Source organism: Achroia grisella, unplaced genomic scaffold (assembly GCF_030625045.1).
Source record: "Achroia grisella isolate CSIRO2021 unplaced genomic scaffold, CSIRO_AGI_Agris_v1 utg15124, whole genome shotgun sequence".
Taxonomy (NCBI): domain Eukaryota; kingdom Metazoa; phylum Arthropoda; class Insecta; order Lepidoptera; family Pyralidae; genus Achroia; species Achroia grisella.
In genome coordinates, this window is record NW_026712647.1 from 69,666 (window position 1) to 91,438 (window position 21,773).

General features: G+C 38.6%; 1 protein-coding gene across 1 annotated transcript; it reads right to left on the minus strand.

Annotated features, from left to right (window-relative positions):
* Positions 1–19,993: 19,993 nt before the first annotated feature.
* LOC131840879 (uncharacterized) lies at positions 19,994–20,731 on the minus strand. Its single transcript, XM_059189069.1, has one exon. It carries the CDS (start codon positions 20,729–20,731, stop codon positions 19,994–19,996), a length of 738 nt encoding a protein of 245 aa, XP_059045052.1.
* Between the last annotated feature and the right edge of the window lie 1,042 nt (positions 20,732–21,773).

Sequence of the window (21,773 nt, forward strand, 5' to 3'; positions counted from 1 at the left end):
GCTTGATCATGTCAAGTGAAATAAGATCAGTACCCTGAGCATTGGAATTAAGTGTCCTAATAATATTTATGATATCCTGTTCTGAAACCGTGCTAAACTGAAATACAGATTTACTAAATCGGTTGAATTCATAATATGTAAGTTCAGACAATTCAACAGAATCTCTACCCGGTAAATTCAGGAAATGGCTGTTTAAGGCATCTGGGATGTCAAATGACTCAGGAATACAGTCCCCACGCATTTTCTTTGGGAGAACAGATGTTTTAAGGTTGGACCATAACTTTTTAGGATTATGAATGTGATTGTTAATGTATTTGTTATAATAGGCAAATTTCTCTGAAACAATGGCTGCCTTTACTACGGCTTTCATGTCTTTATAAAAAAGTTTATGCATTTCTAATTTTGTTTTTTTATACCTTTTATGGCTGTCGTCTCTGATCTTCATCATTTGTTGCAGTGTGTCTGTCAACCATGGAGGAGAAGGATGCTTAATTGTCAGTGTTTTCACTGGAGCATGGAGATCAAATAATCCAAGCATAAAATTATTGAAGGCTACAACCATTTCATTAACATCAGCTAGTCCCTCTATATATTTCCAATCTATGCTGTTGCAATCTTTATTGAATTTTTCTATTATTATATTCTTTAGAGGTCTGTATGTAGTACAGTATGGTACCGGTTTAACTCTGTTTAAAGATAGCTCCGCTGATATCAATGCATGAGCACCCAATTCTGGTATATAATTAACTGTCACATTTTTAATTGTAGAAGTATCAGAACAAATTACGTCAATCAATGTTTCACTGTGGTCTGTGAAATGTGTTGGTTCATTTACATATTGATTAAGAGATGTGCACTGAAGAAAATTTTGAAAAAGCCACACTTTGTTGTCATTGTTTAACAAATTTATATTAAAATCTCCCAACAGAAACAAATGGTCAAATCCAGTAAATGCAGTTATGGACTCTGTCAGTGCATCCAGAAAAAGATTGATGTCTTGCCATGGTGGACGGTATGCAGTGCCAATAATGACTGTGGCCGTATTTATTTTAAAACGAATCCACAACTGCTCGACATTCCCATCACCCGGGTGGGGACAAACCCTGGCACCTATGCTATTTCGTATATAAAATCCTACCCCCCCACCACGTCCTCCTCGCACTGCGTCGGGTCGAGGGGCATGGCGTAAGCGATAATCTGGTACCAACGGCGCACGGGCCTCCTCCCCTCCCTAATCCACGTCTCATTTATTGCCACAATGTCTATAGAATATCGGCCCATGGCGGCTACAAATTCGTCCTGTCGAGTACACAAAGAACCTGCATTGAAAAGTCCCAACTTAATATGACGCGATTTGAACTCTATTTTAAGTTTTGTAGCAATCTATATATACATTGTCCGATATCTATATAATATGTTGCACAAATGCTATGACTTGTTATAAAATGCAGGTAAATATATACTAGATACATTAGACATAACAACCACATGATGTCAATCAACACAGCCGCACATCTACTCCACCAATTGACTAAAAAAATTAACATTATATAAGCCAACATTCCATAGTAATAATTCAGTACACTAAAATATATGTTTTCCCACCCATTCCTCATTATATTACTATACATATTACTACACATACAAAGAATTGTCCATATACTATATTTCATGGTGGTTATTCCTAACTGTTCTTCTACTAACAAATATAAGAGCCAATATATATTTCTACATTCCATGTACATACACATATAAACATTAATAAAATGAATCAAATTACAAGAGCAATGTACACATACTACTAGTGCAAACAATTTATAACTATAGCTTAAACCAAAAAAATAAAGAGAATTTGCTAAATAAATGTTATACTGATATATACTTATCATTATTATTTGTACACAAATACAGGGATCACAGCACCCATTGCCTAACACTATAAAATTATTCCTACATTTGCTAATTCTTTGATTATAAATAATAAATATATTAAAATGCAACCTATACTTTATTATTAGGACTAACCACTTCACTGCCAAAAACCTTAATAATGTCTGTTTCAAGTTTTATTCTATGCGCTATACCGTCCTGGCTCCTGCGTGCAAAAATCTTTCCATTTCTTGTCCATATATACCTCCAGCCCTTTTCACGACCGGCTTCTCGGGACTTGTAGAACAGATTTCTATTGTATCGAGTAAGTCTTTCATTTATATAGACTCTATGTGCCTCTCTCGATACTTCCAGGTCTAGTGTCGTAATTCCTCGCCTTACTCGAGCGCTTTGGAGCAGTCGGTCCCGCAATGAGCGTCGGGCGAACGTAACAACTAGAGGGCGGCCGGACGCCTGCTCGCCCCGCCGCGCGGCGCCCCCCACTCGGGACACGGATACTATGTCGCGCTCCTCCAGCGGCACACCCAGCTTGGCTGCTACCACCGATGCTATGTGATACGGATTTTCTCCCTGTAACTCCGGTATGTTCACTATCTCAACATCGTTTGAGAGTAACTCCTGGTCTCGTTCATTTAACTGGGATTGTAACGAATGTACCACTTCCTCTAGCTCAGCTGTGCGGCCCACACCAGCCTCCGAAACCTTTTGCTCTACTACGTCTAGCCTTCGCTCCATGTTGTCTATTCGAGTGTTACAGGCGGCGAACGAAGCTCTTTATTCTGCCATTTCCTGACTAAGTACCTTCATTTCTTCTAGCACACATTTCAGCTCACTTCTAAAATCTTTAATTTCCAGTGCCAGCTCTATTTTAAACTCCTCCGTGGTATTCAACGCCGTGCAATCCATCGATTCATCATCCGCCACATTCTGCCTCTCACGCTTGTCCATGGTATATGTGCTGCTCATACCCTTTACAGGTGTTTCGGATGAGTTATCTCTAGGCATGTTCATTGAGCACCCAGGACAAATCCAGCCAGGTCTAAGTTTAGCTAAGTTTGGAAGCCCCAAACAAGCTGCGTGGTAAATATTTTTACATTTAGTGCATACAGCACCATCTGCCGGTGAGAGGAACTTTCCACAAGCACCACAATTTACAACCATTCTTCTGTTTCAAATAATATAGATCGCTACTTATTGGTGTTAACGCGTGTCAACAGATGGCACTGTTATCGATCAATACTTGTTGATGTGAACGGGTGTCAAAAGATGGCGCTGATAACTATTTACTTAGTATTGTAATGCACTGAATTTTTCAAATATACCGTCACCAACGAACTTCCAGATCGCCACTATCACAACGACTACTCTGCAATTACTGTATATTATTATTAGATAACACTCAATATTAAGTACTGTATCACTGCTATTAAAATAAACAAATTTTCACAACAATTATAACTATATTTTTATTTTTAACAAATAATTTGACGTAACGATGTACTGTACACCAAGACGTCCGTGACGTCACAGACATTATTAAATGCAATTATTATTTTATGTATCTAGGTGACTGTGTCCCATAGATATTCCCCCCTTGAGAGAAAAAAATATATATATTACACACAAAAAAAATTATAAAAGTTAATTATGAACAATATAAATTAATAAAATATTTTTTTTTTTACAAATTAAATCTCACTGTAGGATAAGATGTGCGTCCATAACGTGTCACTTTCAAAGGTTGGATGTCAGCTGTTGACGAGCGGTGTCCTGTTTCTGCCTCGCCAGCAATTGCTTCGTTGTTTATTATGAATGCTGGCTTGAGTCTATCTATTGACACATTCGTTTCTTTTTCATTACGCTTGATTGTGAATACTTTTCCTTTGCGTTTGACAACCAAAAATGGTCCTTCGTATGGTGGTGTCAACGTTGGACGTAATCTGTCACATCTCAGGAAGACGTGTGAGCAATCCATTAAACGAGGATGTACAAAAATGTTTTTATTTGTACTCTCTCTCAGTGGGATGGCTGCAACTCGGCTAATATTATTTTTAATATCTTTTATGAAGTCAGCATACGTGATTTTCGGATCATCATAGAAAAAATTTGCCGGTAACTTGATAGTAGTGCCATATACCAGTTCGGCGGCGCAGCAACCAGTATCTTGTCGATAACTTGAGCGTAGTCCGAATAGAACTGATGGCAATTCTTTTGTCCAATTTATTGTGTTGGCTCTGGCTACTAATGCTGTTTTCATTGTTTTATGTAATCTTTCCACTTTTGCATTAGATTGTGGATGGTACGGTGTAGTACGGATTTTCTCAATTCCCATCAACTTGGCGAGTTCTCTGAAGACGTCGGACTCGAATTGTCGTCCTTGGTCAGAGGATGATGTAGTCTGGACATCCAAAGCGGCAAATCCATCCCTCGTAGACAACTCTTGCAACAGTTTCTGCAGTTATATCTGCGACTGGAAAAGCTTCAGGCCATGAAGTGCATCGGTCGATTATAGTGATAATGTATCGTTTATTTTGCGAAGTAGGTAATGGTCCTACGATATCAATGTTAACATGTGAAAAACGCGTAACAGGCAAATATTTACCAAGCGGTGAATTTGTATGTCTATGCACTTTCGATTTCTGACATTGTAAGCATGATTCACACCATTTATTTATATCGGTATTATGTTTGTCCATATATAATTATTGCCAATTAATTTTCTTGTAGTTTTTTTACCAGGAAAATAGTTTTTCTGAACTCTGGCGGCAAGTAAGGACGTACTATTTCAGTGGAAATGTCACAATATATTTTTTTATTTGTATTTGGTACTTGAATTAATGACATATGTAATGATTTATTCTTTTTGAGTTGTTGTAACTCAATGTCATTCTGTTGACTTTTTTCTAAGTCGGATAAGTCGATAACGGTTGGAAGTGATATTGTTTCGATGACTCGTGATAATGCATCGGCGACCGTGTTATCATGTCCGCTTACATGCTGTATATCTGTACTGAATTGTGATACGAAATCCAAGTATCTGATCCTTCTAGGTGACTCGTCCACCGAAGGTTTCTTCGCAAAAGCATGAGTTAGTGGTTTATGGTCGGTGTATATTGTGAAAACACGACCTTCAATTAATCGTCTTAAGTGTTTTATTGCCATATATATTCCCAATAACTCCCTATCGTAGGTGGAGTATCTCGTTTGAGCTTCTGTTAACGATTTGGAGAAAAATGAAATTGGCTTCCATTCGTTTTTAATTTTTTTGGTGAAGAACTGCGCCAACACATTTTAAGCTAGCGTCAGTCATCAATGCGATCGTTGCGTTCGACTCTGGAAACGTCATAGTTGTGACGTCACGCATGTCTTGTTTACATTATAGGAATGCTTGTTCTGCTTCCGTATTCCATACGATAATTGTTTTATCGTTTTTCTTGCTATTTCTTAAAAATACATTGAGCGGAGCTTGATACTTGGCAGCGTGTGGAATTAGGTGCCTATAAAAATTCACCATACCCAAATAACGACGTAAATCTTTGACTGTCGTGGGTTTAGGGTAATCGTCGATTGCTTTTAGTTTCTCTTGTGTCGGTTTCATCCCTTGGCTCGTTATATGATAACCAAGAAAATCTAACTCATTTTTGAACAACTCGCATTTGCTCATATTAATTGTAATTCCATTTTCCTTTAAACGAGTAAATATAATTTCTAAATGTTCGTAATGTTCCTTCTCGCTCTCGCTGGCTATCAGAATGTCATCGACAAATATAAAAATAAAGTCTAAGTCTCTGAATAGCGAATCCATAAATCTTTGGAACGTCTGACCCGCGTTTCTTAAACCGAATGGCATTCTTGTAAATTCGAAAAGTCCAAACGGAGTTATAATAGCGGTTTTTTCTGGCTCTGCAGTGGGAATGGAATGATAAGCCTTCCGGACGTCGATTTTGCTGAAGATGGATTTTCCACTAGCAATATACGAGAAATCCAATAACCTTGGAAGTGGATATCGGTCCGGTACGGTAATATTATTCAATGCGCGGTAATCACCGCATGGTCTCCATTCACCATTTTTCTTTTTTACCATGTGCAGTGGACTAGCCCATGGACTGCTTGATGGTCTGCATATGCCAATTTCTATCATGTCCTGAAATTCCTTTTTGGCAGCCTTATATTTATCTGGAGGAAGAGGACGAGGTCGAGCGCATACGGGAAATCCTTTTGTTATGATGTGATGTTTGATCTTATGTTGTACGGGAATATTTATTGATGTAGGCCTTGTGATTTTTTCATATTTTTCCAAAAGTTGCTTTATAGATTTTTTTTTTTTTTTATGGGTTGTTTGGGCTATTGCCAGATGTGTAGCACCTGTAGCACTGCGACCTACATAGATCTATTGTGCTCGCCCTTTTCAGAGTTCGCTACCTAGACCCGTCAGGGACAAGAATTGAAGGATATTCTTAGGAGCGATCGTTTTTATCTCCTCGGGAAAGAGTGTAAACTTTCCAAAGGAGATATTTCGTTTATGCATGAGTGGGCTACAACCACATAGGATGTGAAGCGGCGTTTCCTCTTCAGTTTGGCAGAATCTGCAGATACTTGTCGTGCATAGGCCTAGCTTAGCCATATGCTTGTTCAATTTGCAGTGTCCTGTGAGGGCCCTAGTCATCATGCATATGTTGTTTTTACTCAATAGCAGTAATCTATTGGAGTATTTGGTCGAGAAGCCCGATATTAGATCTTTTGAATGTGTTAATCCTGGCATTTCTTGCCAGTGATTCAGTGCTTCTCGTTTGGTTATTAATTTGAGATGTCCCAGTTTTAGGCAACGAGGCACACCACAGAAGGGTTCGGGGCCCAGTTGGACGGTTTTTACCCCTAACTTTGCCAGATGGTCGGCATTCTCATTGCCTTCAATATTTGAATGCCCGGGGACCCATCTCAGTATAATATTATTTCTGCTTCCTACTTCATTTAGTAGCAGGATACAGTTTCTAATAAGTTTAGAACGATTTCGTACGAGTTAAGTGCTAGTAGAGCAGCTTGACTGTCCGAATAAATGTATATGTTCTGATTGATGTAGTTGAGGCTTAGGATTACTTCCAGACATCTAATTAAGGCGTAAGTTTCTGCCTGAAAGATTGAGGCGTATTTTCCTAAGCCTATATAGTTGCAGGTTTTGGGTTTTGCACCGCATATTCCACATCCTACATCATCTCCTATTTTGGACCCGTCTGTAAACCAACTAGGTCCTGCTCTGAGTGAGGCGGTGTATGGTTATTTTGCCATTCGTCTCTTCCAGATATTTCGATTTTGTAATATTGTACAAAGTTACACTCTGGTGCCATGTTGTCTTCAGGCATTCCCAGAATAGGATCACTCATAATCGAGTCTTGTATAGTTTTTATGGCCAGGGAATGCCAAGATATCCTCCTTTGGGAACTTATTCTGAGCATATTGGCTTTCGCCTTTTCCTGTATAAATAAAGGAAGGGGCGTCAAGTCTAATAAATTTAAATTCTCAAATTGTTTAATTCAAGTTTGATTCCTTTGTAAACCGAAACTATGAAAAGATTAGGTATTTTTGTGTCGTCACATTAATAATGATATTTTTACAGGATTCCAGTAACATCGCTGCATGATATCGTTGCTGCCATTATTGTTTTAATTTTTTATAGAAATTTCTAATCTAATCTAATCTAATCTAATTTTATTCACTTTTGTTAATTTTACTATTTATAAACTATATAAAACAAAACAAATATTTTTGAGGGTATACAGTTAAAAATCATTACCTCCCGTGCTAGTTAGATAACTGTGTTACGGCAAGGTAAGAATCTCGCACTATATGAATAGGGCTCATTTTTAAATGGCATATCAAACGGTTTTTATAATACAATGGGATCGTCAGCCGGCAACATTCTTTTGAATGTAATAATAACTTATTACAGTATATGTTAACGATACAGATAATTTAAGTATTTTTTTTTTAATGAATTTATGTTAAAGAAAAAGAAAACATAAAGATAAAATTTCTAATTGATGCTCCATATATCAAGATAAGTATTTATCCTATACATTTATATTAGTCTAAAAATGATAAAATATTATATTAGTATAGATTAAACTATACTAAGTTACATTATATTATAATATATTACATCATATTGTAAATGTATGTATATATATGTATGTATGATAGTTATTGTATTGTAATGTTGTTCTATTATGTAACTGCAATAACTTCCTCAGTGCCGGTATAGTCAAGTTTCAGTAAAAAATCTTGAAGTGTCCTTCTACAGTCATATTTATTTCTATTGTTTAACATTACTTTTTATTAATGCGATTATAAAGTAATGGTCCAAGAAAATTAAAAAAGCTTTGTGCAAAAGTAGTTTTACATGTGGGTACTTTGTATACTTTGTGTGTTAATCTTTTAGAGTTATCCAAGTTAATTGGGTGAGAGTGTTGTTTTATAACAATTCTTTTTATATATAGCTGGCGTACTGTTAGCACCGTAAAATCACGGTTTAACTCTGTTGTGGGGTATCTAAATGGCTTAAATTTTAGAACTTTAAGGATAGATCGTTGGGCGCGTTCCAATTTGATCAGAATGGTTTTCTTTGCTCCTCCCCAAGCTGAAATTCCATAAGTAATAATAGACTGACATAAAGATAAATAGACTATTTTACTAGTTTTATCGTTTCTTAATAAACTAATTTTCTTGAATATTGGTATGAGTTTACGAATTCGACACTTTAACGAGTCAATATGTTGTTTCCAGTTTAAAGTTTTGTCGATTATAATACCCAGATATTTAATATTATCTGTAGGAGAGAGAACAACACAGCCACAATTTCCATTTTCATATTGGGAACAGGTATGGGCTCTTATTGTAAAATCAGGCTTAGGTTGATTATTTTTGTATATTGAAAAAGTTAAATATTTAGTCTTACTTAGATTTAATGTTAGAATATTTTTGTCAAGCCAATTTATTATAACCCTTATTCCTTTCTCAGCAGTTAGACGAACCTCCTCCCATGAAGGACCTATAAATATTAGAACGGTATCATCCGCAAATGACACAATTTTTGTATTTGATAGGTTAAAATTAGAGAGACTATTTATATAAATTAGAAAGAGGGTCGGTGCAAGGACCGAACCCTGAGGCACTCCAAAAGTGACGGTTCGATTGCTACTATATCTGTTCTCAATCCTTACGATTTGGGATCTATCGCAGAGGTAACTTTTAAGTAATTCCAACGGTAATCCCCGTATGCCTATGGACTCTAATTTACACAGTAATATTGGGACGGAGACAGTGTCAAACGCCTTAGCCAAATCTAAGAAAACTCCAACACATTTTCGTTTATTGTCTAAGTTGTCGGCTATATGGGATACAAGGCTCTCGATCGCGTCATTAGTAGACAATTTTTCTCTAAACCCGAACTGACTGTTTGACAAAATGTTGTTTGTGTCCAGAAAGTTTACGAGACGGCGATTAATCAGTCTTTCTAGGATCTTAGCCAAAACGGGAAGGAGCGATATTGGCCGATAATTGCTGACACTGTCTTTGTCTCCTGATTTGAATACAGGTATCACCACAGATTTTTTTAGTGAATTTGGGAAAACTCCTGATGAAATACAGAGATTACAAAGGAAGGTAATTGGAGTAATTAGAATATCAATGTATTTTTTTATAAATATAGATGAAATACCGTCCCAGCCACAAGCTGGTGTATTTTTTAGTGATAGTATAATTTTATTTACTTCATTTATATCGGTTTCTAATAGTACGAATGAGTTCAGATTAGAGTATTCAGCTGTATATTGTTGAGTAAGGTCAGTCTCAGATAAATTAAGATTTTGCAAAATATCAACCGCAAGTTTATTACCCACATTGGCAAAATAATCATTTATGTATTCAATCGAATCTTCTGGTGTTTGCTTCAGTCTTAAAAGTTCGGTGGAAATCATAGAATTATTATTATTGTTAATATTACATATGCGCTTTATCACGTTCCATGTACTTTTTATATTGTTTTTACTATTTTGTAATTTAGATTTGTCGTGCTCATTTTTTAGTTTATGCAGAATATTGTTACAGTGGTTTCTATAGCGTTTATATGTTATTGCTAGATTTATATCATCGGGTGACTTTCTATGACGTCTATGTAATGTATCCCGATATCTCATGCATCTTAACAATCCAGGAGTTACCCAAGGTTGAACAGTCCATTTCCTATGAGAGACAGTATAAGTATGAGTAGATTCTTTGATTATGCCCCGCACAACACCAATTAACAATTCAGTAGCTTCATTTGGATCCCTAGACATATAAATATCATTCCAATTTGCGGTGCATAGCAATTTACCAGCCATTTCATAATTTATCCTGTTTTTTGATTTTAGTATACGAATATTGTGAGTATGAGATGTGGGTATGTCAAGAAAAACACAGTTGTGGTCGGTAATTGAGGAGTTACATACTACAGTTAAAACCTTGTTTTTAGATTTTACAAAACTGTGATCGAGACATTTTGTCTCTCTAGTAGGTATTATGTGACTGGGGATCAGTCCATGGGAGGCAAGCAGGTCCAAGTACTCATCTGATCTGGGATCGCAGTTACTATTACTTATGTCTATATTCAAGTCTCCAATTATATAGACTGTTGTATGTGTATCGAATCAAACAACGTTTGGATGACAACTGATTTATTTAACTAATAGACCTACCTTCAAGTTCTACAATAATAGTTATATGTTAATGTACAACATACCCACTACATCTTCCCTCTACAGTAATAAAGTTATATTCACTAGACATTATTTTTTTTTTTTTTTATGTAAATTAGGAGTACACTGTATACAATGTGGCTACAAATATTTATAAAACATACAAACTATTAACTATCCCGTATTTTTATTAAAATCTTATTATTTTAAATCAAATAGTTATTAAACATGTTTTAGAATCAACTGTAATCAATGAGCTGTAGTATAACTATAATATTAGACTAAGCATTGATGAAATAACAATATGTATGAATTTAATTAATTTGAATTGATGCATGCAACACATTATAATCAACACTTGCTTTCTTTTTTTTTTTTTTGTTTTTATTATTATACAATAATATACTGTATGCACACAGATGAATCAGTATTCATAATTAGGGCTACCTAATATGTTGAAGGTATATATGTATGTATTATTACGCATCTTGTATATTTCTATTGACAAACAAATCGTTCGGGTGACCTTACTACGCGGCCGCTGCTCGTAGTTTTTACCTGTGCCTGAACACCCTGAGTATTGTCCTCCTGAGTTTTGGCCTCGTTGCCGTGTCCCGTTACGCGAAAGGATGAACTCGTTGATGGCACCGTCTCACTATCGTCCCAATCTAAATACTTACTATAATAATTATTCTCTTTACGATTTATTACGCAATCGCTTTTCGAATTAGGTAATTTTAAAATATCCGTACGGTTTCTACGGTACCTTCCACCATTTTCAGTTTCCAACCAGTATGAACGATTACCATGCTCTTGTTTTTTAACCTTGGCCTTTACCCATACATTTTTCTGCCTCATGCGTACGTTTTCGTGGGGATACACTGGCACTAAATTTCGTGTACCACGGTCATAATACTTTTTGCCTTTTTTAATATTATTTAATCTATATTTAAAGTTATCATTATAAGAGACTGGATTGGATTCTAACAACTTATCGGTAGCAGGTAGCTTGGTTTTCAATCGGCGGTTCATTAATAACTGTGCTGGTGAATAAACCTCCCCTGTAATTGGTGTATTTCTAAAATTAAGTAACGCTAAATGCCAGTCTTCACCATTTTCGTGAGATTTAAGTAATAATGTTTTTATAGTTCGTACATTACGCTCTGCGAGACCATTTGACCTGGGATAAAGTGGCGAGCTAGTCACGTGATTGAATTCCCAAGACTTAGAAAAATTACAAAATTCTTGTGACGTAAATTGGGTGCCGTTATCAGTAACAAGTTTTTCCGGTATTCCAAAGCGACTAAAAATATCTTTCATGACATGTATAACCGATGAACTGAGTAAGTTAGGTATCTGTGTAACTTCTAAAAATTTTGAGTAGTAATCTACGACTAACAAATAGTATTTATTTTTGAACTCGAATATATCGGCCGCCACGATTTCCCAGGGTAGGCGAGGAATAGGATGTGGCACCAGCGGCTCGCGAGGGTTGGCCGCGCGGTGCCGTTGGCAAGTCTGACAGTTAAGTACCGCACGTTCAATGGCGGCAGACATACCCGGCCACCATATGACTTCACGCGCTCTTCTCTGACATTTTTCTACACCTAAATGTCCCTCGTGTATCCGGGATAACATTTCATTACGCAACGAATCTGGTATAATAACCCTATCCCCTTTGAATAAAATACTATTAACTACATGTATTTCATTGTGAACATTCCAAAAAGGTTTTATTAAAGAAGTTACATCTCTTTTGTTAGATGGCCAACCTGTAAAATAATAATCCGAAACTTTATTTAAGACCACGTCCTTTATTGATTCCTCTTTAATTTTATTTAACATTATAGAACTCGCTTCAACATTTTCATATAACGTGTTAACATGTATCAGCACTTCATCATACGTTTCATCGTCATCCCTACTTCGATCCGTTGCCGCGCGAGATAGTGTATCGGCTATATATAATAATCTACCCGGTTTATATTTTAATTGTACAGAATAACGTTGCAGTTTTAATAGCATTCGTTGAAGCCGGACCGGAGTTTCATTCAATTGTTTTTTCAAAATGGCCTCTAACGGTTTGTGGTCACTCTCGATTGTAACCTTATCGTGTCCGTAAACGTATTGGTGAAACCTAAGGCATCCGAAAACTACGGCCAGCATTTCTTTTTCAATCTGTGCCCATCTCGACTCAGCCGGTGTAAGTGTGCGCGCCGCGTATGCTACCGGCTGCCCCCTGCAGTAAGCATGCACCCAGCCCGCGCGAACTGGCATCCACTGATACAGTAACCGGTTCGTGCGGAGAATAATAACGTAATACAGGGGCGCTGCTAATTTTATCTTTTAATAATCTAAATGATTTTTCATGTACCTCAAGCCACTCGAAAAGTATATTCTTTTTTAATAATTCGCGCAATGGAGATGCAATGTCTGAATAATTAGGTATAAATCGGGACAAATAATTAGTTACGCCTAAAAACCGTTCTAGTTCCTTTCTGTCTATAGGTGTTGGAATATCCAGTATAGCTTTGACCCTATTATTGTCTGGTTGCATCCCACTAGCACTAAAAATATGACCTAAAAACGTTACTTGTTTTGAACCAAATAAACATTTTTCTTTATTAAATTTTACACCGTTTTCTTTAGCCCTACGAATTACCTCCCTTAATCGTGAGTCATGTTCCTCACGAGTTTTACCCCATATTAATAGGTCGTCTATGTAAACTTCGACACCCTCAATTTTAAATATTTTATACATTTCATTATGGAATATTTCCGGAGCTGAATTAATACCAAACGGCATTCTTAAAAATCTATACCTTCCGAACGGCGTGCTAAACGTACAAAGCTTAGAACTACAATCATCCAATTTTTGCATCCAAAAGCCCTTCTTAGCATCACATTTAGAGAAATACTTAGCTCCAGACAGATTACTAGCAATTTCGTCCAGTGTAGGCAGCAGAAATTGACTTCGTTTAATAGCTCTATTTAAATTCCTAGGATCCAAACATACACGTAATGACTTATCAGGCTTCTGTACTACTACAATATTCGATACCCAGTCGGGGTTTGGCCCTCAGGTTGGGCCCTCTTCTTTAATTATTATATTTTGTTTTACCATGTTATCAAGTTCCTGTTTTAATCTAGGACGCAACTTAATAGGAATTTTACGGGTGGCATTTACCACGGGCGGTACGGTTTCGTCGATAACGATTCTACAAACAGACGGCAAACAACCCATACCTTGAAAGACTGACTCATCAATGTACATACCGTTTACAGATAATTCATTAGACCGCAATATTAATTCTAGACATACACACGCCCTTAAACTTAATAAATTATTGCAGTTAACTTCTAACACATAAATTCTTTCTTTACAACTACGTTGTTTATATTGTATCATAGCATCGAAGTAACCAATCACGGGCAATTTATTTTTGCTTATTTCTCTTAATACTGTGGCACACTTACTAAGTTGACATTTCTTAAATCCTGCATTATTATAAGAAAATAAAGACATGACAGACGCATCGGCGCCACTATCTAATTTAAAGTATAAGTTTACACCATTCACTATAACATTTTCATACCACGACTCGTACTGTTTACACAAAGTGTCTATACTAATATTATACAATAACAACTCATTATTCTCTTTGTACTCAGGGGTGTCAGTTACTTCTGTCACTTCATGTGTAAATTTTATTTTACAACATTTCGCGAAATGACCGATTTTATCACAACGATAACATCTCATTGAAAAAGCCGGACAGCGATCACTAACCTTGTGCAGTAAATTACATTTAGTACATACAGGTGAACCTGTATACCGGCCGCGGCCAGCCGCTCCGTTGTCACCGCTGCGCCACTGCGGTTGTAGTCCAAACGCGCGCCTCCCCGACGTAGCCAGCCTCCCATCACCGCCGCGAGTCCTGACATTAGCACCTGGGTTGTACCACTGGCGTTGTGCTGAAGTAGTCCTCGTTTGCCTCGTCATCTGCTCCACACTGATGTTCGGTTGTCGACTGCAACACGCCGCTGCCTGTTCTGTAGCACGTTCCGCTGCACGACACCACTGTATTGCCTCATCCAAGGACATCGATGATTTTGCCAACAGTTTTTCTCTCATTTGGGCATCTTTAATTCCACGTATCAACTGAGTTAATATTAAACTGTTTTTTAATAATCCAAACTCACAATTCTTGCTTTTTATTTTTAAGGCACCAATAAATTTATCAAAATTATCTTCAGCTTGATATGTTTCGAAAAATATGTGCCGTTCGTAATTAACATTTTTCTTTGGGTCGCAGTGTTCACCAAACGTAATGCATAATTTTTCATAATCAAATTCAATATCCGATATATCTAGTTCTTCAAAAATTTCTCTTCCATATTTTCCAATAACATGCATGAAAAGTGCACACTTCTCCTTTGACGAAGCGGATTCTTTTCCAGAAGCAATTAAGAAACAATCGAATGCCATTTTCCATTCACGCCAATTGGTCGCCATATTCCCGTCTTGTTGCATCGGTGCCGGTTGTTGTATCGCCGTAAATACGCTATCATCGCGCCTTGAACTCATCTTTTCACTTGTCATTATTCACACAAGATGACCATAAGCAAAACAATATTAATATTTTTTAACTTTACTAAAATTAGTTTTCACACCTGACACCATGTTGTATGTGTATCGAATCAAACAACGTTTGGATGACAACTGATTTATTTAACTAATAGACCTACCTTCAAGTTCTACAATAATAGTTATATGTTAATGTACAACATACCCACTACATAGACATTTGGTATATTTTGTAGCTTTGTTAGTAATGAGTCTAAGGAGTTGAAAAAATTCGTACATGATCCAAATGAAGGTGATCTATAGATACAGATGAAAGCATACTGGTTCCCAATGTTTACGACTAGACCATCCGCATCAGACAAAGATGGTTCATATGTGGTTAAATTACGAATATTATTGCGGGCATAGACCACTACTCCACTATTCTGGTTTAAGTGTCTAGAAGTATGGTAGCTGTCATAATCGATTAATACAGGAATACTTATGCAAGACTGTAACCAACACTCAGACAATATTATTAAGTCAAAATCCAGATCACATCTTGACAAGAATATGTTCAGATCGTTGAAGTTTTTATTTACACTTCGAATATTTTGGGAAACAATTTTCAGAGAGTGTTTAGATTTAGATTTTAGTTCATGAAAGACACTTGGATCATCAACCAAATACGATTCGCCAGCGTTGATTTCGTGATCAACGCTTGACGTGACTGTATTAATGTCATTAGCCATTTTCAAAATAATTTATACGGTTATTTACTAAAGCTTTGGTATTCGGTTGATGACTTTTAGAGAAGATACTGAGTGTGTGATAATAGAATATATATACTCCATATTTGATAAACATCATCCAGACGGCGATAGAATATAATAGTATATCACAGTATGGTAATACAACTTTGCTCTTTGAATATATAAGAATAGAATTAAATATATCAAAATTATATGAATCCCATAAAATGATATACAATTTTGTGTATAGATAGATAAACAATACAATATATATAAAATTGATATTAAGGAGCATGAGAACATTATACCAAATATAGAACAAAAATAATATAAAAATGTTATATCTACCCAAGACCATTAGAAAAATGAACTTTGATGAATTTTCGCAAAATAGTCACGATGAATGAAGTGTTAGAACTTGGTCAAGGGATCTAATTAATATCGCTGGCTGACCGTCATCCTTTCGAACTAGTACGTTTCCACGAGATATCCAACTGTATTTAAAGTGTCCATTTTTTACGAGATCGCGTGCGACTTCATGCAACTTTTTAGTCAGGTTTGTAATTGCTTCTGAAATATATACTCTAGATTTTACTCCGGGTAAACCTAATTGTTCGGTGTTTAGTTGGTTACTTTTTTCGCATTTGTTATACTTTTTTACCGCTTTTAGAAGTATTTCCTTCTGCATTATATCCTGGAATTCTAGTACTATTGGTGCATTTAAGTTCTTTCCTTTTCTGTACATGACTGGCATCTCTATGGTGGACCTTATATCCAGAGTAGTGACCAAATTGGAATAGATCTCTTTAAGATTCTCAGAATTTTGTTTCGTAATATTTCTTACCTCTACCATTTTCTTCTTTTGTAGCTTTTGTACTTCATGTAATTGCATTTCAAGATTGTTTATTTTCTCATTGGCCGCTTCCTGTGCAGACTCGAGAGCAGCAATTTTTTCATTTGCAACTAATAAATTTGTGGTATTAGTTTGAAGTAGTTTTATAATTTCAGCATTTGATTGAAGAATTTGTGTATTTTGTTGTTTCATCTCCGAAATCTCTGTATTTAGCATATCCTTGAAAGATTGCATTAAAGAGTCTTTTAGATCCGTAATTTGGTCCAAATCGGGGTGACGGCGTTTCCTGAGATTAACATTCTTGACAACTTCGTTAATTTCACTTGTAGTACTGAGATCGGGTTGTGAGGAGAACAAGATGGTCTGTCCGGATTTTGGAGTGCGTTGCATGATTTATCTTTTGATTTTGCTTATACTGTGAAGTAATGGAGTGGTTTGCAGCAAATGTTCAAATGCACCTTAAATAACTGGTTATAAGTAGCAGGACAAACTATGACTCAATATTAAACTATATTTGCTATTACATAGAGGTTTTAGTTGAATGGTAGTGGCTCGATAAATTTTACGGAAATCAAAGCACACGTCTTGCTTACTTTGTGGCTCAGGCGAGACTGAGAGCGAGACTAATAATGCGTCTAGAGCTGCTCCCGGCGTGGTGCTCATGGCTCCTGTAATAATCAGACAAGCAATTCTCTGTAGGCTGTTTAGCTTGGTGGCAGCTGTGGATTGGAGGGTTTTCCTCCACCAGATTGCGCAGGCATAGGTGGTAAGCGGTCTCACCACTGCTGTGTAAAGTCATAGGGCAATTTTGGGGTTGATTCCCCATCTGGGCCCCGCTACCCGTCGGCTTATTCCTAGGGATGTTTTCGCCTTTTGAGTTATGTTGTCTATGTGTGTGTTCCATGTCAGTTTTTGGTCGAAGGTTACGCCCAGGTACTTGACTTCTTTGGAGCACTCTAATATTCTTCCATTTACTTTAGGCATGACAAGTTTGTCAAGTTTCTTCCTTTTTGTAAACGGAACAATTACTGTTTTATCAGGATTTACTGATAATTCATTTTCCTTACACCATTTAACTATGATGTTTAGTGCTCTTTGGATGCGGTCTGATATTGTTGTTGCACAGAACCCTCTGACCATGACTACTAAATCGTCTGCGTAGCCTTGTACCTCAAATTGGTTTTTGGTCATAACATCTAAGAGCTGGTCTACCGTTAGTAGCCACAGCAGTGGCGATAAAACGCCTCCTTGAGGGCATCCTTTGGTAGGTCGGATTTCTAACGTACTGTTGTGAAGAGTAGTTTTAATGGTTCGATTTGAGAGCATTGCTTTGATCCATTGAGTGGTGGTTTCATCCACTTTCTTGCGGATGAGTCCCTGTGAGATGGTCTCTATGGGCGTGTTATCAAAAGCACCCTCAATATCGAGAAATGCACATAGAGCTATTTGTTTGTCCTCAAAGGCCTTCTCGACCTTGTCGGTAAGTTCGAGCAAGGCGGTCTCTGTGGAATGTCCCTTGCGGTAGGCATGTTGATTCCTGTGCAGGGGAGCATTTTCGAGGATTGTAGCTCTAATGTGTTGGTCCAGAACCTTTTCCCTGGTTTTTATTATGAAAGAGGTTAGGCTTATAGGTCTGTGAGTCTTTGGCTGCGAGTAGTCTCTTCGACCGGTTTTCGGTACGTAGGTAACTTTGACCTTCGTTAATGGTTCTGGTATAAAACCCCAGGCAAAGCTGGCTCTAAATATTCTTACCAGATAGGGAGATAGGATGTCAAGCCCTTGTTGTAACAGGGCCGGGAAAATTCCATCTTCTCCCGATGATTTATATGGCTTGAAAGATTTTATAGCCCATATAATTTGTTTTGGTCGAAAAATCCTCGCAGCTCTGTTCCACGCCTCATGGTTGAGCTTTTGTAGATGTGAGCTTGGAGGGTTCTCCTTATCTCTTGAGATATGAACCGAACCAGGGAAGTGGGTTGTAGATAGCAGCTGTAGAGTTTCTTCCTCTGATGTCGTATAGGTACCATTGGGCCTTTTCATAAGTCCAATTTGGTTATTTGGCGCCTTGGCAAGCATTTTGTGTAATCTGGATCCTTGGGGAGTCTGAGTTATCTCCTCGCAGAAAGCACGCCATGATACTCTTTTGGCTTTCCTAATTTCGCAGTAGTATTCCGTTTGGGCTTTACTATATTGGGCCCATTCGAAAGGTCCCTTTTTAGCCCTGTTGGATAATTTGCGAGTTTTCTTCCTCAGCTTTTCTAGACTCTTATTCCACCAGGGTGTTTTACATTTGGCGGTTTTGGTTTTGATGGGACAGTTGTTCTGGTAGGCACTTATTATGCCATTTAGAAGTATGTCCACAGCGAGTTCTAGTTCTAGAGGAGATTTGATACTCTTCGGAAGGTCCGCAATTAGGCTTGTAAGACTGTCTCTGTATTTAGGCCAATCTGTAGCCTTTGGGTTTCTGTAGAGTATGGGGTTTGAGTCTGTTGCAGCCTCAATTGTGAATCTGATGTGCTTGTGATCAGACATGGAGTTCTCATTGCTGACATGCCAATGAGTGATATATTCGGCCAGTTTGTCGGTCGCGAGTGTTATATCTAGTACCTCTTGTCTTGTGGCAGTGACGAACGTCGGTGTGCACCCTGTATTTAGGATTTGAAGACAGTTGGTTAGTATAAAATCATCAAGTGACTTACCTCTGGTGTTGATGTCAGAGCTTCCCCAGTTTGTGTGATGGGCGTTTGCATCGCAGCCCACGAGGAGTTCGGCCTTGTGCTTACGGGCGTATTCCACCACAGGCTGTAGGCCGGTTGTCGGGTCTTTGATGATTTTGTTGTTTTCATCATGTCCAGGTAGGTATGCAGAGCAGACCAGTACTTTTGACCCTGTGCATCCAGGGAAATTGACGAAGGCTGTCACTAGGTCATCTGTACATAGTTCTGGAACAGTCAGAAAATCTAGTTTCTTATTAAAAAGAATGCATGCTCTAGGTTTAGTGCCAGTGGTATTAAAAAGAATATTACCTGAGGCATTGAGGCCTAAAGGCGTGGCTTTGTTGAGCCATGGCTCTTGTATCAGAGCAAGGTCCAGGTCGTTTTTGCGGAAGAGGTTTTCTATGACCGCTGTTGCTGCCATAGCATGATGTAAGTTGACCTGGACAATGTTGGCTCTGATACATTTCTTGCGTGTGGGCGTGTTAGCAGCTTCCTTTCGCCTTCCCTGTGGGACGTGGGCGTCCCTGTGGGTTGCGATTGGAAGCTGTGGCGCTCCTGCCGCGATCTTTCCGTCCCGTCTTGAAACTGGGGATCCTCGTCTGCGAGGTCCCCTTTGGCTGGGGAAAGCTGCCTCTGGCGGATTTGGCGTTGGTGTCTACGCCCTTCGCCGCTTCGGATGGTGTGGGTATTTCTGTGGCAGATCTTCCATTACCGTCCGAAGAAGGCTGCTGTGTAGGCGTGGAGATCCCCTTGACCCGGAACAGGACCTTTTTAAAGCCAAGGTTGACTTTATAGTCCTGTGTTTTGAGGAAGTCAACCGAAGGCTCGTCCAGAGATACGGTCAGGACTGTACCGTTCTCTTCAGCCTTACGGTTGAGTATTTTCCACAGTTCGGAATTTAGGCAGTCATTTTGGGACTTCAGCATTCTGAGTGCCTCATCGACCGACCTTGTCTCCGAACTGGGGATGAAGGCCGTTCCAATGGCTGGTTTGGGCATCGCTCTCTCGTCCAACACAGAGAGTTCTGCGTCGGCCCAGGGTTTTAGGGAGGGCGTTATGCTCTCCAGCCATATTTTGGTCGGCTCATTCTGGCAAGTGATTAGCAGCCAACCAGGTTTGAAACTGCAACCTACAAATCGAGGGCCCTTCCCAGCTTCCGTGATCTTGCCAACTTCCCGGAGAACTGAGGAGCGCACCATGCTCATCATTTCGTCCGTCATTGGGGCCGTGTGTCGGATCCCCACTCGGAACGATTTGAGAGCGTCCTTATAGGTTGCAGTTTCCTCCTTTGCGTTTACGTTCGTCCCTGTAGTTATTTTAAACGCGCTGCTTGGGTGCAGGCGTTCTCAACTGGTGGGCCGTATTCGTAGAACGCTTAGTTGAGCTACTAGTGACACTTGTTTTAGGCGTTTCCGCGCTGCTCCTGTTAACCTCCTTCGTTTTGGTTTTGGCTTTGAGTCCTTTTTGGGCGTTAGACCTAGGTCATCCGTCCCTGTAGGCTCAACAGCCATCTCCAAACAGTTTCCGTCATCGGATGAAAGTTCTTGGCGTTCATTTTCGTCCAAGGTACTTCCTTCAAGCAGTTTCTCAATGTCATCGATGATGTCCATATTGTGAGAATATTTAAAAGTCGTCCACTCGATGTCCCACCCTCCTCGGAGCCCGCAAATGGGGATGCCGCAATGGCACCAGGATCTTCTCGAGTGGATCTAGGAGCAGAAAGGTGGCGTCTTTGCGCGACATCGGGAGTTCGGACAACTGCGGCTAGAGAACTTCCACAGTGCCTTACCCCGTCAGCATGGCCGACTACCTTCTGTAACGAACGAAGAGACCTTCCCACTCCTCGCCGTGCTCCTGTGACGGTAAAGCACTGGACCATTTCCCGAGCAGTGGCTGGCTGCTCAGGCGACCGTTTCGCCAGAAATATGGGCCAAAGGAGGCGTGTTGTCGCCCGGAAGTAACTGCTCCGACCTCCGATTGACTCAACCTCCCAGGATCCCGTCTTCCCCGCTTCCGGCGCTCAACTGCGCAGGCCTTAGCTCAGGTAGGTGCAGGAAGCTATTTAAATTTAATAGTATATAGGTAAATATATATAAGTAGGCTATAATTAGTTCTGGTGCTTGCCCAGGCACATTTTATTTATAAATACACTATTGATACAATATATATACATATGTGCTGCAGACTCACCTACTATGCTGCAGCTGATTGAAATAAATATGATAGTTTGAAAGAGAAGAAGGATATATGAATATAAATATG

What these genes read in the sequence shown, in the direction of transcription:
- LOC131840879 (XM_059189069.1), bottom strand. Translation starts at nt 20,731, where the DNA reads ATGACGGACGAAATGATGAGCATGGTGCGCTCCTCAGTTCTCCGGGAA.